The following is a 14860-nucleotide window of genomic DNA, read 5'->3' on the forward strand; positions in this document are numbered from 1 at the left end:
GAGCCAAAATAATATTATTGAAAAATTTAATATTAGCAAATTAGAATAAATTACACCTATCCTAAAAAAAAATATTCAATAATTTTTCATATTGAAATTGCTTCAAGGTACATTTAGTTTAGAGGTGATAGGTCATTAATCAAAACTTCAAAATCAAGCTACACATTGCAAATGATAGAAACTTGATACAATCATTGGTTCCTCATAATTAACAACTATCATTATATATTTATTGTTCAAAAACACATTTAAGTTGAAAATTGAGATGTGATAAGTTTAATTATTTATATTTATTGGAAATACTTAATGCTTAGTAATGATGTTGCCAAGTTATCTATAGAAGTTTTTTTTGTATGTGTATGTTAGATGTGCATGGCCTATTTAGACTATTGGAACCTCTCACACAGTAAGCTTTGGCAAAATATGCACAATTTATAGTGTATGAATAATACACCACTTATGATTAAGACATAAAGTCATTATCATTAATCATGATTACCCCAACTAACTATTTGGAGTTGTTGTCAAATTTCATCGTTCTTGATAGTACTTTTTATTTTAATTTTATCTTAGCAATTCAACAAATATATTGATCATGTTTTGTAAACTTTGCGTCCCCTTATGGCGGTGTGATGGTTAAGGCATGGGGTGTTGCCACATGAGATCTTGAGGTTGAAACTCAGTGTGACCGAGCGTAACCTCCCCTATGTCTTGGCCATTTGCATTAATGACTAGTAGTCACCCGTGATTTACCTCCTCCGTGTTGACCTAGGGGCGGATTGGCGGAGGCACCGAGGGCGAGCGAATCGCCTTTTACCACATGTTTTGTAAACTTTGCTTTTTCTAATACCCCAATATTCTAATCCATAAAGTGTTATAGATCATATGGAAGTCTCATAGAACTTTCTTTACACTATGCAATGATCTCACAAAACTCCACAAGCTCATATACAAGAGGAATTGACTTAAGATATTAATGCTTTTTCCCCTAATCAAAGCTTCGCCAAACTATAGTTGGACCATATTGAATCATCATTAAAATCATGAGAAGTTGAAGTTGAAATATAGTTAGACAATTTTTTGTACTATTGTTGGTGTTTAGGTTGGTTTAGTTAGCTTGAGCAAAATTTAATACGTCATTACATCCCTAAGTAGCTTCCACAACTACATTCATTATGAGATAGCGAAAGCAAACAAACCTATAAAAAATCTTGTCAGTGCACCGAAATCTCAATAGGTAGTTAGATATGTTAGTTTAGAATGTCCACATGGTTTAACATCAATTTAAGAGAATGACAATTGATAGAATTATTGTCATTGTCATTTTCTAAATAAGAAAGAATGTGAAGAACAACTTGACTAATTTCTACTAACATTAGAATCCATTTAATAATAGACTAATTGAACCAAATTAAAATTTGCAATGAGATTTAGTACTTAGAGGCATATTGCGGGTAGAAACATAAATCTGTAGTTCTTCTAAAAAATATCATAATTGTTCCATAGCAACTAGAAAGAATTCCTATCCAAAAATTTTTACAACTCAATCATATATGATGGAATTATCAAAGATTTGATCTATGTTAACTCTATCTATAACTTACTAGAAGCTCAAGAAATAAAGAGAAGATGTATGTGAATGAGATATCTAACAATAAGAAGGGAAAAAGATTGAATAGAGGAACTTCTGAATCGCAGATGTTCCTATATCAATGGAATGGATGATTGCAATTAGGTTTAATACTTAGAGGGGGAAAAGGTTTAGTTAGATTTGATAGCAAACATGTGGCATTAGTGAGATTTAAACCATGGTTAGGAACATAAAAAGGTAGTATCATATGGCGCATGCCCATAAAGTGAACATCAAAAAGTGGCTTTCCCATGCCCTGGGACTGAAGCAATAACTAAGTTTCTAATGATTGTAAATGCAAATAGACAATCAATCAAATATTGTAACTTAAACCATCAAAACAATAGCAATCTTCATCCGTAATGAAATTTGTTGGCAGTGTTCTAAATGACGCTTGAGTCGACTGCTAAGGTGGGAGGCAGATATCATCCACCCCACTTTCATCGAAGGCGATCTATTAGGGCAATTAAAGGTATGTTAAAAAAAATCCTTCGCTTTGATTTAAAAAAAAACTTACCTCCTTCTACATCAAACCGTCGCAGCTGCTATCGCCATCTCTTCTACCGCTCACCACCGTTGCTATTATCGATTATCGTCTGCTGCCTGTCGTCATTAGGTTAGACTTTTCTATCTATCTATCTATATATATATATATATATATATATATATATATATATATATATATATATATATATAGAAATTTCATCTCATTTCACTCAAACGGATGGCATACGCAGTGTATCGACATGCTGCAACATGTTGTGCGAGCCCGACGACGAGTCCGAACTTGTCGTGCAAGCACGACAATTGGTCCGGACCCATCACACAATCTTGGACTCATCGCTCGAGCCTGACAACGAGCCTTGACTAATCACACGAGCAGATTAATTTTTATTTTTGGTCCGAACCCATCACACAATCTTGGACGCATCACTTGAGCCTGGCGACGGGTCTCTACTAATCACACGAGCAAATTAATTTTTTTATTTTTAGTTAATATTTTTTATATTTAATTATTAATATGGTTATTAATTTTTATTACTATTATGTATAAAAAAAAGTATAAAAAAGTGCAACCACCTAGGCACAGACCATTCCGCCATCGCCTACCAATGTTACAACACTGTTTGTTGATATCGATAAAAAAAAACACTTGCTTGATCACTGGCAATAAGATATATGCTTGAATCTACCATTTGAAATTGCCCTATGTAAATGAATGTACCAGAAGCGTAATCTCCTTCATGTGTAGTAACTCTACAAAACCTTTATGGCTTGTGGCATAAGTACTATGACAAACATTTTATATGCCCGCAAGAATAATTTCTTCCAATAGAACAAGATGACAAGCACAAAACACAAGATAGGAAAGTTCAAAATAATATGTTGGGTATTATTCTATTTCGCAAAGAGAATTTGTATTGTAGCAAGGTGAACTAAGGACTTTATAGAAAAAAATTTAGAACATGTTGAAGGTGAAAAAGGAAAAACTCACAATTGCTGTTGTAGCAATCGACTCATAGAAGTCCATAATTATCTCTTAATATATTGTGTTGTCTTGAGCTAGGCCAGTTGGGTTCTGTGCTAGATGCACTTGCATGTGGTCTCCCGGCCAACTTAGTCATGCATCAAGGCTAAATGTGCAACCCATTACCCACCTTGCAAGTAACCCGAGAATTGGTGTCACTCAACAAGAGAATTGAAAGGTTCAGCAACATTATCGACCATGGATAATCAAGAGGCATAGTTCCCTCAACTTACAGAGTATGCGGAGATTGATTCTACAAGGTCAATCTCAGTTTAGCTCAATGTTCAATTTCTTTGCCAGCATGAATAAAGCTGTTGTAGCTGTCGAATTAGACCGAGAAGAAGATACAGATATGAGAAGATGATGTACCATGCAAGGAAGAAAAGAAGAGATAATTCATGGTCCTGAGTCCAAACTTAGAGCTCAAAGGAGCACATGGCATGCAGGCCATGGCCTGCCACAATTCAGTGAGCAATGAACAATCTCTTTGCCTAACTACGGAGATCTCTTTTATCATCTTCTTCTTATCTTTGTCTCCCTGCTTTTTTGATCTCATAGATGCTTGAGCTGCAAAGACTTTGAGAATAGATCACCAAACTCGTAGCTGTAACCAGGAAGAATCTACAAAAATCAAATATTGAAAATGGGGGGTAAAGAAAAAACAAAGAAAGAAAAGGAGATGTTTGAAGTATCTGTCAGACACCTTGGGGTGCACTTTGTTTCCACCAGACTGAAAAGAGGAGCTATCACTCACCCAGAGAACATGATGTTTCACCAGATGCCATGAGTGAAGGTTGAACTAATATGATATCACACTATACCTTGTCGATAAATGATTTTGGTCATCGGCTCGATGGGCCCAGGCATATGAAGGAGCTGACACGAACCAACCCATATTACTCGCCTAAGATTTAGTATAAAGTTTGCAATAGGATTGTACAAGCTGCAGTGTACTATCTGGTCCAAGCCCCAAATAAGATTAAGTTGGGCACAGAGACCCCGCAGGTCGGGCCAGGCTAGGCACAACACAATGTCTAGCCTGGTCATATATTTCCTCCCACATACTCAACTACAGAAAATTCCTTCCACCTCTTTCAAAAGGGGAAGAAGAAAATATTAATTCTTATTTTTTTATAGAAATTGAGCCAAGTGAGTCTAGTTGGACATGGTTCAACTATCCTCGAGCCAATGACTAGGCTGAGATCCGACCAAGTTAAACACAGGCCATGTTTCAGGCCATGTTTGGCTGAGCATAAGCAAACCCAAGCCGTATGATGCCATGCACAACCCACTAACATATTAAACTAGTTGTGATGATACCTCAAGGAGCACTTAACAAAAAATGTGCTTTGTACTTTGTGACAATAAAACACAATAGTTTCCAGATATTGATCCCTTGTGTTGCCACTAGGTTCTCAAGCTAAAATGTTGATGCTTTAGTTTTGCATTAAATCTTGAATACTAGATTTTTGCCTGTAACCATTGTTTTTTCCAGGGTTTATCATTTAAGACTAGGTTTGGTTTTTTAGTTGATCAATGTTATCTTAAAGTCTTCCACTGTTGGTTTTAGTATTAGAAAATGAGTGGAGTTCTGAGGCATATGATATCAGAAGGATGTACAAGTTAATGAACTACCCTGGAGTTATAACCATCTTTACAAATTCCACCAACTTCTCAGGTCGTTTACGAAACACAACCAACTCCCGATTTGGATGGAATTGCATCAAAATGACCAAAGGAAAAGATTCACATTTAAGCTCAAGCGCAATCACCTGAGGACCATTTACAGCTTAAGCCATTTAGGCTTGGCTGGTTTCTTAGCAGGTGGCTTAGGATCAGGAGCAGAAGATGGAATCTGCACTCCCTTTAGCTCTTCTTCAGGATGAGCAGGATCAACTCGATCGATAGGCAGATCCAAACCATTCAAAGATAGGATATCATCACGAAGATAAGGTCCTTCCTTTGAATCATCAGACTCCAAATCTGTTGCAAAAAAATCAACTAGTCTCAGTAGATAATTGATGTGTCGATGCTCACTATTCTATAATTAGTGTATCTAGATGGCAAAATATGATTACAAGATATAATGATTATTGATACAACTAAAAGAACTGTTCTTTAACTTGATTTTAACAGATTAGTAATAGATGAAAGGAAGTATATGTCCATTCTTTCGCTTGTTTGGTTGGAAGGATGGATCAATCGAGAAGGATAAGTGGAAGGACAAAAAATTTCAAATTTAACTATAAATTCGGTCTGTCCAAATCAAGCGGACCAAGGACCTGACTGATGAATGATAATTTGCTTTCACACACACAATTTTATTTTATCCCGTAACACACGATCTTTCACATATCCAATGCCTACTGCAGTTCTTCACCAGAAAAATTTCCAACTGCACATTTCCTATACCAAAAGCTTGAGTTGAGGTATAGGATCTTTTCCTTCCCTTTTTGATCAAATTTCATCTTCTTTGTAATGTTCTAGTTGCAGCACAGTTTTCTGTTGGTTTCATATTGACAATAAATATTATGTTGCCATTCCTTGCGCATAATTTAGTGCATAAAAATTGTTCAAGTAATTAATAGGGTATACAATGTTATCAATATCCTCTTGTTTTATGTTCTAACTTCTATACTTCATTCGATCGTGCCCCCTTTTGTCTTTAGATTCTTCATTCTTTCAAAGCTATATAGCAAAGTTGTCATTTTCTCACCAGTTTTAGGCCATAAAGAATATGAAGGCATGTAGTTATAGGAACACATAAGTGGAGGTGAATAATTCGGATATTTATTTATTGTTCTGTAGAATAAGTTTCTAAAATAATTTCTTAAGGCTAAGGTTGTCTTTTTCACAATTTGAGTTATAAAGATCATGCTATGAATTGTTGTATGAACGGATTATTATATCAATGTTAGTATTGATGCAATCCATGTCTAATTTGGCATTTTTAATGTTTTTCATAACTGGAAGCGAGTTGGAAGACTAAAATTGACAAAATGGAGTAGAGAGAAGAGAAGAAAGGAATTATGAATAGAAGGATACTATTTTTTTTTAATTTAGTTATTCTTAATTCAGTAAAGAGAAAACACATATAGCATGTGAAAAATAAACAGACTACAGCACTTAAAAAGAACCTACTCCTACCTGTACTCAGCACCTTGAATTGTACACGCTGAAACAACTACCACTTATTAGCCTGGTTTTCATTAACAATTCTATATGAAATTCCTTCATCCTGGTTACTAAACTTTAGCTTTAAGCAAATAAGGCATGGCATATAAGAGCCAATATTTTTTTTTTTCTTTTTCTTTGTTGTTCATCAGATCCAACAATTAATTAGCTAAAAACCCATTTAAGTGACAAAGGCAAACCTTTTGGAAGATCGTAAGAGAAATAGACAATAGCTCCTGGAGCAAAGCCAGCCGAGTAGAAATCCTTTGATGTATCTTTAACACGTTCCTTTGGAGGAGTCGTATCTGAAGCAAATTAATCATTAAGATTATTTTCCTCTTGTATGGATAAAAACTAAAGTACCATTACTTGCTCATTAGTCCAAAAATCAATAATGCAGAAGAACCACATGTTTGTTCATCAGTTCTAACAAAGTTGTCTTTGAGCATGGTTGGGAGACTCAGTGGATCCTAATACGGATAGGCTGAGTTGGATCAAGATCAGAATTGGTCAATTTGATTCCTAGAGATTTCTCAGACAACATGCTGAGAATCTATAAAAGGTTGAGTAGTCAAGAGAAATTTGATGATAATTAGGTGTAAATAAGTCAACTAAATTGCTCAACCTCTCTACCACTCAGATCCATCACCAATCCATCTGAATCTAGTGTAGAAAGGGGGGAAATTGATTTTGGAGAAGAACTTAAGATGCAATTGCCAGCAAGTAGAATAGTGACATTAATTTACTGCCGGAATCAGAGCGAGGAGGAGAGACGGGAGTGTGACTATTTGCAGTTGTGAGGAAAAGCCAATGACAAGCCTTCGGTTTCATGACATCAATTGTCTGTAGTTCTTGGGCATTCTTACAGAGAAGGAGAAGTGTTTGCTCGTTTGTTCATTAGGGAGTTGGGACTGAGGAGAAGAGGTAAATGTATTTAATTAATTACTTATTAATAACTGATCATTTAATAGTTTAATAATTAATTAGTTATTAATTAAAGCTTTAAAATATTAGTTAAATTAGTTTAAACATACTTATTTTATTTAAATAACTAAAATTTATTAAATTTAATTACAAAAGTTATTTAGATTATTTTTAATTGATTTCATTAGAGTAATTTAATTAATTTTATTAAATTAAATTCAATAATATATTTTGAATCAATGTAAATAATGTAAATTAATTTGAATCAGATTTACATTTAACGAGTCTAATTAATTTAATTAATTAATGTTTTGAATCAACTTAATTTAAATTGATTTGAATCAGATTTAAATTTAATTAATCTATTTAATTTAATAATTCAAATGTATTTTAATTTTAAACTAAGAATTAAATCAACTTCAAGTCAGAATAAAGTTTAATCAATTCAATTAATTTTAAATCATAATTAAATTAACTTAAAACTAGGAAATAAATTTAGTCATTTTTAAATCTCAATTAAGTTAATTTAAAGTCAAAATTAAAAATAATCAATTTTAAATCATTATTAATGTTTTAAGATTAGAATTATATTTAATCAATTTTAAATCATAATTAAATTAATTTAAAATCAAATTTGAATAATCAATTTAAAATCAGAATAAAATTAAAGTTTAATCAATTTCAAAATCAAAGTTTATCCGTTTTACAATAGAATTAAAATTCAATATATAATCAGAATTAAATTATTTTACTATCAAAATTCAATTCAATCAATTTTATTAAATTAGTTTTAAATCATAATTTCATATTATTATTATTACTTTTAAAAACATTGTTTTACCAATTCAAATCTCACGGATTCGTTAGGTTGATATCTAAATTTCAAGAACTTTTGATACTTATACCGACATTGTCAATAATGTCAACCATGTTATCCCGTAAAACCTTGTTCTCATCCAGGAAACAAAGCCTAATAAGTTTTTATGTAAAGAGGGGCAATGTTTGTGGGATGAAATGTTAGGGAAAGCAAATCCACACTTGCCGTACTAGCAAACCTAAGGAGAAATTTGAGGATAACGACTAAGTTCTTGGCACAAGCAAAGCCAAATGACATGTTCCTATTTGCAAAGGCCAAACCTTTTTGGCCTTCGTATTCAACAAACTATGGAAAACTCAGCATGTATCAACACTGTATATATGGCCAGTAGATATCTCATCTGAAGATGGAGTATGAAAAAAAACTTTCTTGTCGCAATATTAAGGAATTTGATCCAACAAGAATCGCATGATGTAATGGATTAACATGAGGAAACCCACAGAAAGCATCTGTTTGAAGAACAACAAAGTCAAAGAAAAAGAAAGGTACAACTTACTGAGAAGTTTCATGGATTATCTAACTTTGACAAAACTTGAAATTCCATCTACAATTGCCATGACAAATTCTCAAGCTTTTGCTAGAAGTGGTTAGTTTGACAACCTTATCTCTCCAACCATACTATATAATGTGAATGAATGAGGGTCTAAAAGCTTCTACTTGTAGGCTATGTCCAATCAGCTAGTGTGTGCTTGCCTAGCTGGTCGAATGGAAAATACCGTCCTTTATCCAAAAAAATTCTCCCAGAATCAATTGAATGGAATAGCTAAAGTTGGATAGACCACAGTGAATTGCACAAAACAAACAAATTGTTGAGAAATCTAGCATTCATATCTTATATAGGACCTTATTTATGCTTCAAAAAGATGGCTTACATATATAGAATGGTAGATCAGGGCGAGCAACTACTTTCTTCAAAAGATCCATCAAACTTTGGAGTGTCTCCGATGGTTGAAATTTTGCCTCAAGAACATACTTATCAGGGAAACGAACCCTGATAACAGCCTGAAAGAAGAATTCAAAACTATTCTTAGGTAATCACAAAAGGAAAATCCAATAGGAGAAAATAAGGTTTTTGTGCAGTAACGAGTTCCTTTTCATACGATTGTAAGAAGATTTTACCTTTTCTATTTATTTGATTTATTTAGCTCCATATTTTTTATTTAGTTTTTTTTTTTTTTTACTTTTTACCATAGTTACTTCAACAAAATGACAGATAAAAAAAAACATAAGCTAAATGCAAGTTAATTAGTAGCAAAAATTGGAAAACAGAGCTATATAATACCAGGGCAACACAGAAAAAGAGAGGAAAGGATAGTAGGAAATTGCAAAGAAACATTCATCAGCAAGAAAAGATGCTGGAAATTGCAAAGATATATTTAGATAGAGACGGAGCCACGTATGGGTTATATAGCCCAGCATTTTTTTTTATTATTATTATTATCTATATAAGTTTAATTAAGTATTAGATTTTTTAACAAAATAAATAAATAAACAAACCGAATCATCGAACACAAAATGAAGGTGCTAAATTAAAATTGGACTAGGTCAAACAAAATCCATCGAGTAGGCATGAAGATAAGGAGCATGTTGGTCTAAACCAGGGTTGATTTGGCCAAGTTATGGCCGAACCAAGTTTAATTGGATTAAACCAGTTCAATCAATTTAAAACGAGTTAGCAAATTTTTGAGAAAACTTATTCTCTCCTCTATTTTCTTTTTATTCTCTTCCATGTATGCAATCTCACTCCAACTGCCTCACACACAAGCCTCCACGTGTTGGCTTCTTCTTTATATCTTCTCCTTCCTTCTCTCTATTTTTTTCTTACTAACTGTAGCTTAATTGTCTTTCTCTTCTCTTTCTCCAACAGCTCTCTTTTCTTCTTCCACTTCTCAAGAGTAGTAACCCTCGTTCCCTTCCTTTTGTTGTTTTCCAGCCAACCAACAACAACCCTAGGCCTTCTTCCTCTTCAACAAGAGCAGCTCTTGTTTTGCCTTTTCTTGTTGTCAGAGTTAGTCGAGACCATCGGAAAAAGAGGTTAAGACTTCCGTTCTCTTTTCCTTTCATCCTTGTAGTTGTTTTGTCATTTATTTTTCTTTTCCCTTGGCCAATTCAAGCAAACCAGCAGTAGTTCCTGCTATTTTGTTTGGTTTATCTTTTGGTCTTTTGGTTTACTTTGTTTCTCATCTTCGGCCAAATACCAATAATGGGAAGAACAAGTCGCCATAGTAATTAAGCTTATTTAATAAAGTAATTGAGCCATTGATGGACTCTTAATTCCTGCATCCATCCCTGTATTCATATGCATGAAAAGATGTTTTGTCTTCTGCTACATGCGTGCGACCTCTGTTCTTGCCGTCCCTCATCCTTTGTCTTCTGCTCCAAGCATGCCACCCAGAGACAGCATCAAATGCGATAACCTCAGGGGGATCTCCTCCAGCATGCAACATCTTCTCTTTTGGCAAGAACCTTCTCCATGCACGTACATTTCCTAGGAGCTTCTCTCCTCGAGATTCCACCACTACACACTAATCTGCCACCTTCTCCACATGTGTATCTCTCACACAACCCATTCTCTACGTCCTTGCACGCAAGGTCTCTTCCACTTGCAGCAACACCTAGCACAAACATCTCTAGTGTTTTCTATGTGAGGTGATCCCTCTACATGAGCATCTTCTCTTTCTAAGGTCTTCTGCTATGTAGAACCTCCTTGCAATATTATCTTTCATCTTTGCGGTATTCCTTCCCACGTCTGCTTTCATATTTTGATCTACCTTATTATATTTCTTTGTTGTTTATGTGCTACCTAAACAACCATTGAAGAGTTGAACAGCAAGAATTACTGTCTGAGTTTGCTATTCCTAGCAAAGGGTCGAGCTATGCTTTCTATCATCAGTTATGATTTGGAACAAACCATCATATTCTCATTTTGCTACTTATACCAAAAAATCGAGCTATGATTTTCACAACGATGACCTAAACAAAGAAAACATATTGTTCTCAATTTTCTACTTCCAACAAAGGGTTAAGTTATCCGTCTTTCTATCAACACCTCAACTCCTTTCCTTTTCCGTATGGGTATTTTGTGTGTTATTTGGCATCGCTTCAGGAGCAATCAACCCATCAGATTTGTTCCTAATGTCTCTAATTTTTATCCTCTCTTTCTTTCCACTCTTTGTTGGTGGGATAATCTGAGGCCAAAGGGATTATTGACTATGTGCTTTGTTAGTTCCTTAAGTTTTATTTTGCGTACACGCAAGTATCATATTTTATTACATCAACCTTATGTTATTACATGCAAGAAGGGGAGCCTTGGCGCAACGGTAAAATTGTTGCTTTGTGACCCAAAGGTCATCGGTTCGAATCCTAGAAACAACTTTTTGCAAAAAATAGGGTAAGACTGCGTACAATGGATCCTTTCCCGGGACCCTACATGGCGGGAGTTTCGTGCACCAGGCTACCCTTTTTTTTAACCTTATTGTACTTTCTAGTTTATGTAACAAGTTGGACACAGATAGTATCTATTTTCTAACTTAAAAGGGGAATGTAATAGTATTAGGTTAATTTAGCATTAACTAGTTGGTTTTGTTGTACATGAGTACTTTAGGTTTAGTGTTATAAGTAGAGTCCTCATGCACAATAGTCATTATTAGTAAGTCATCATCAACAAGAGATCCAAAGAAAAGACCATGGTGACATAAGGAAATTGGAACAAAAAGGAATCAACAAAAACTACAGATAAAATGAGTAGAAATAGGGATGGACAAGGCAAGAAACAATGAGCCAATGAGGAAGCATGAAACTTAGCTAAGAAGCAACAAGATTTTGATGGATGCACACTGATTTTGTTGCTCAGGATGAGCTTGGATATGGTGTGTACTTGGTAGGGTGGCAAGTATTATTATGATGTTATTAATACTATTATTATTATATTATGAACTCATAATTCAATAATAAGATTTCATTTTTATACATTGTTTCCACTCTACTTCCAGCTCTTTCACTGACATCTTCAAGAAGCTCAGCAATTACACTTTTTTTTTTTCATTATCCAATAAGCATATCCAAGCATCTCTACAACTAATTTCAACTTCCTTTCTTCAATATCTTTCTATTGATCCATCTAAGTTCATCTTTGGTTGAGAAAGGCTATTTATAAGTGACTTTCAGATAGAAGAGAATACTATACCAAATAAAAGAACACAGGAGAACATAAAAAATCTGATCTCTCTAGGTAGATAAGTTAAATCGCATAAGAGCTATAATTACTAGCGAATAGGAAATATGAGTTAAAAAATTCCTGGTTCAACTAATAAGAAAATTAAAGAACGTCAAACAAAAAGCCAGCATAGTCATTCCATTACCTTGGTTACTTTTGCTCTGCGGGTTGCTTTCTCTGCCTCTCTCATTTTGCGGGTCTTTAGTATTTGTGACTGTGCTGTAGAGTTAGCAGAGAAACATAAGAGAGTATTAATTAAAAAGAAGCGCCATAGCTATCAATTTATTCAAAATACAAGGTTGGAAAGAAAAATTGGCTCTATAGTTTGTTAACGTTACTCTGTTCCAATATTTAGACTTGTTATGTAAAAAGAATGGATAAAAAACAATTGTTCCATGAAAAATAAGAATGTAAAACAGATTAAGATCCAAATTCATGTCACATAAACAACCATGAAGACTACCTCCAATTCTATCTGACATGATCCGGTAATAGTCATCAGGGGTAAATTCATAAAATTCATCAGGTTCCTCTGAAAATAAAATTGATTAGCAGTTATTATACAATTTGTAAAAACAGAAATCTGCTTAGTAGATTCTTACAGTTAAATTAAAGAGATTATAAAATGTTAACAAAAGCTTTCACAATGTTAATGAACAAGAATCTTTAACGAGCTCTTGTTGCACTCATGATTCATGTATAGCAACACATGGTACCAAACAGTAAAAGGAAACAAAAAATGCAAGTAACCTGTAGATGAAGAAGAAATTTCGCCTGGGTTTGCAAAACTCGCAGTGTTTGTAAAAACACGAACTGCATGACCAAGTTCCTTCTCGACAGCTAAAAGCTTGGCCTGAATTTATTTTGGGGAATTATGCACTATATCAAAAGCACAGTCGACAAAAAATCACACTAAGACGTCAATGCACACCACATCAATGCAAGCATCCTAATTAATCCCCACAAAGATCTACTTGTCCAATAATCATCAGATATTTTCATTACAACAAGTTTCCTTCTTCGTCTACAGCAACCGAAAATTCGTGTTTTATTCGTGCAAAACCAATTTTGCAAAAACAACAGCATCCAGAAAAGAAGAAACAGAAGCAAAATCAGAAAAAAGAAAGCGTTGCGACGAAAGATCTAGATAGAGGAGGAGGAGAAGACGACCTTGGCTTGCTGTGCATCCATCGAGATCTATGCTTCCAGCTGAGATGGGAGAATACGATGGAGAAATTAGGGCTGCGAGTGCGAAAGGAAAGAAACGAGCGAACCTTCACGAACACCTGAGGATAGTCCGCGGAGAGAACCGCTTTATATTTCCGAACGCAACCAAAGGTAGCATCGCAAATTAGTTTTAATTCTTCTCTTTTAACCGTGTAAAAGAGAGCGGCATCAGTTTCTAAATAATATTTCTAATATTTAAGATAAATCCTACTTTCCACTGTACATTAGGGTAATTTTCCTGTCCTCTCGGATGGATCTAGTGATTAGTACATGAAGTATTATCATCAATGAAGTCTGAAGTTCAAATCTTGGTAAAACCAAGGTAAATGTCTCTCTTATGTACTAGTCACTATTCCAAAGGTCAGTAGCCATCCGTGATTTATCTCATCCGTATTGACCTTGAGATAGATTAACGGGGGCACTGGGGCGAATATATTCATCTTTTTGCCACCAACTAGGACAATTCTCCTAAATTTTTTATTATTTTTATTTTTATAATATTTTTTCTCTCTTCGAATATTTTATTTTTTAATTATTTTTTCTCTTTCCTAATATTTACCTTTGATTATATAATACATTCTTTTATTTAGTGGTTAACCGGTGCGCTGGAGTGAGCATTTTGGCTTTTACATAATTATCTAATATATTCTTTTATTTTTTTCTCTTATAAATTAAATAATATTTTAATATTTAAAGAATAAATTTTCATTCTAAAAATTTAAAATATTATTTATAAAATTTAAATTTAAAAAATACATAGATAAGTGATATAAATTTTTTTTACATAAAATATAAAATTTATCTTAAATTTTATATTCAGAGTAGCTCGTGTATATTTCACCTAAAACATCTGTGTAATTTTTTTTCCAAAAATAGAGAGAGAAGGGGTGCTTTTGTGTTTAAATAAATGAATTAAATATTTTGATAATTAATTGGGTAAGAATTGATTTATCGTTTTTTATCGGACCCACGTAAACTAAACTTTTTGAAATATTTAAATGATGTACCCTGCCTTTAAAGTTATTAAACTCAACTATCTTATATACATTTTACTTTATCCCAATTAATTATAGCAACCAATTCAGATTATTTTTTTAAAATACATAGATTTAAAAAAAAACTCATTTATATTAAAAATTAGTAATTTTAATATATTATATTAAATTAATATTTAAGAATATGAATATAATTAGAAAAATTAAACAAATGTATATGATTTATTTTTATGTCATTCTGAGTTTTTTAAATTTATTTGTTAATTTCGGTCAAAATCAAAATTTAGAT

The 14860-nt window shown here is 33.5% G+C and overlaps 1 protein-coding gene across 5 annotated transcripts; it reads right to left on the minus strand.

The window, feature by feature from the left end:
• Positions 1 to 3329: 3329 nt before the first annotated feature.
• LOC121985435 (plant UBX domain-containing protein 1-like) lies at positions 3330 to 13746 on the minus strand. 5 transcript variants are annotated; one of them, XR_006113183.1, is made up of 9 exons: positions 13520 to 13713; positions 13100 to 13202; positions 12813 to 12881; positions 12495 to 12568; positions 9006 to 9135; positions 6533 to 6637; positions 4931 to 5141; positions 3862 to 4034; positions 3330 to 3779 (listed from the first exon to the last, which is right to left on the minus strand). XR_006113183.1 is itself a non-coding variant. In XM_042538893.1 (8 exons), the coding sequence occupies exons 1-7, from the start codon at positions 13538 to 13540 to the stop codon at positions 4942 to 4944; spliced, it is 702 nt and encodes a 233-aa protein (XP_042394827.1). In that variant the 5' UTR covers positions 13541 to 13713; the 3' UTR covers positions 3330 to 3725; positions 4931 to 4941. The 5 variants fall into 5 exon arrangements, 4 of the variants coding, with proteins under 4 accessions (XP_042394827.1, XP_042394826.1, XP_042394825.1 ...); XM_042538893.1 differs by lacking the exon at positions 3862 to 4034 and having other exon boundaries at positions 3330 to 3725; XM_042538892.1 differs by lacking the exon at positions 3862 to 4034 and having other exon boundaries at positions 3330 to 3762.
• Between the last annotated feature and the right edge of the window lie 1114 nt (positions 13747 to 14860).

This window comes from Zingiber officinale, chromosome 5B (assembly GCF_018446385.1).
Source record: "Zingiber officinale cultivar Zhangliang chromosome 5B, Zo_v1.1, whole genome shotgun sequence".
NCBI lineage: Eukaryota > Viridiplantae > Streptophyta > Magnoliopsida > Zingiberales > Zingiberaceae > Zingiber > Zingiber officinale.

Coding starts and splice junctions, on each gene's coding strand:
- LOC121985435 (XM_042538893.1), bottom strand. CDS start 13,540: ATGGATGCACAGCAAGCCAAG. Junction 12,569..12,812: donor CATGTCAGATAGAATTGGAG/GTAGTCTTCATG, acceptor CTAACTCTACAG/CACAGTCACAAATACTAAAG. Junction 6,638..9,005: donor TGATCTACCATTCTATATAT/GTAAGCCATCTT, acceptor AATTTGCTTCAG/ATACGACTCCTCCAAAGGAA.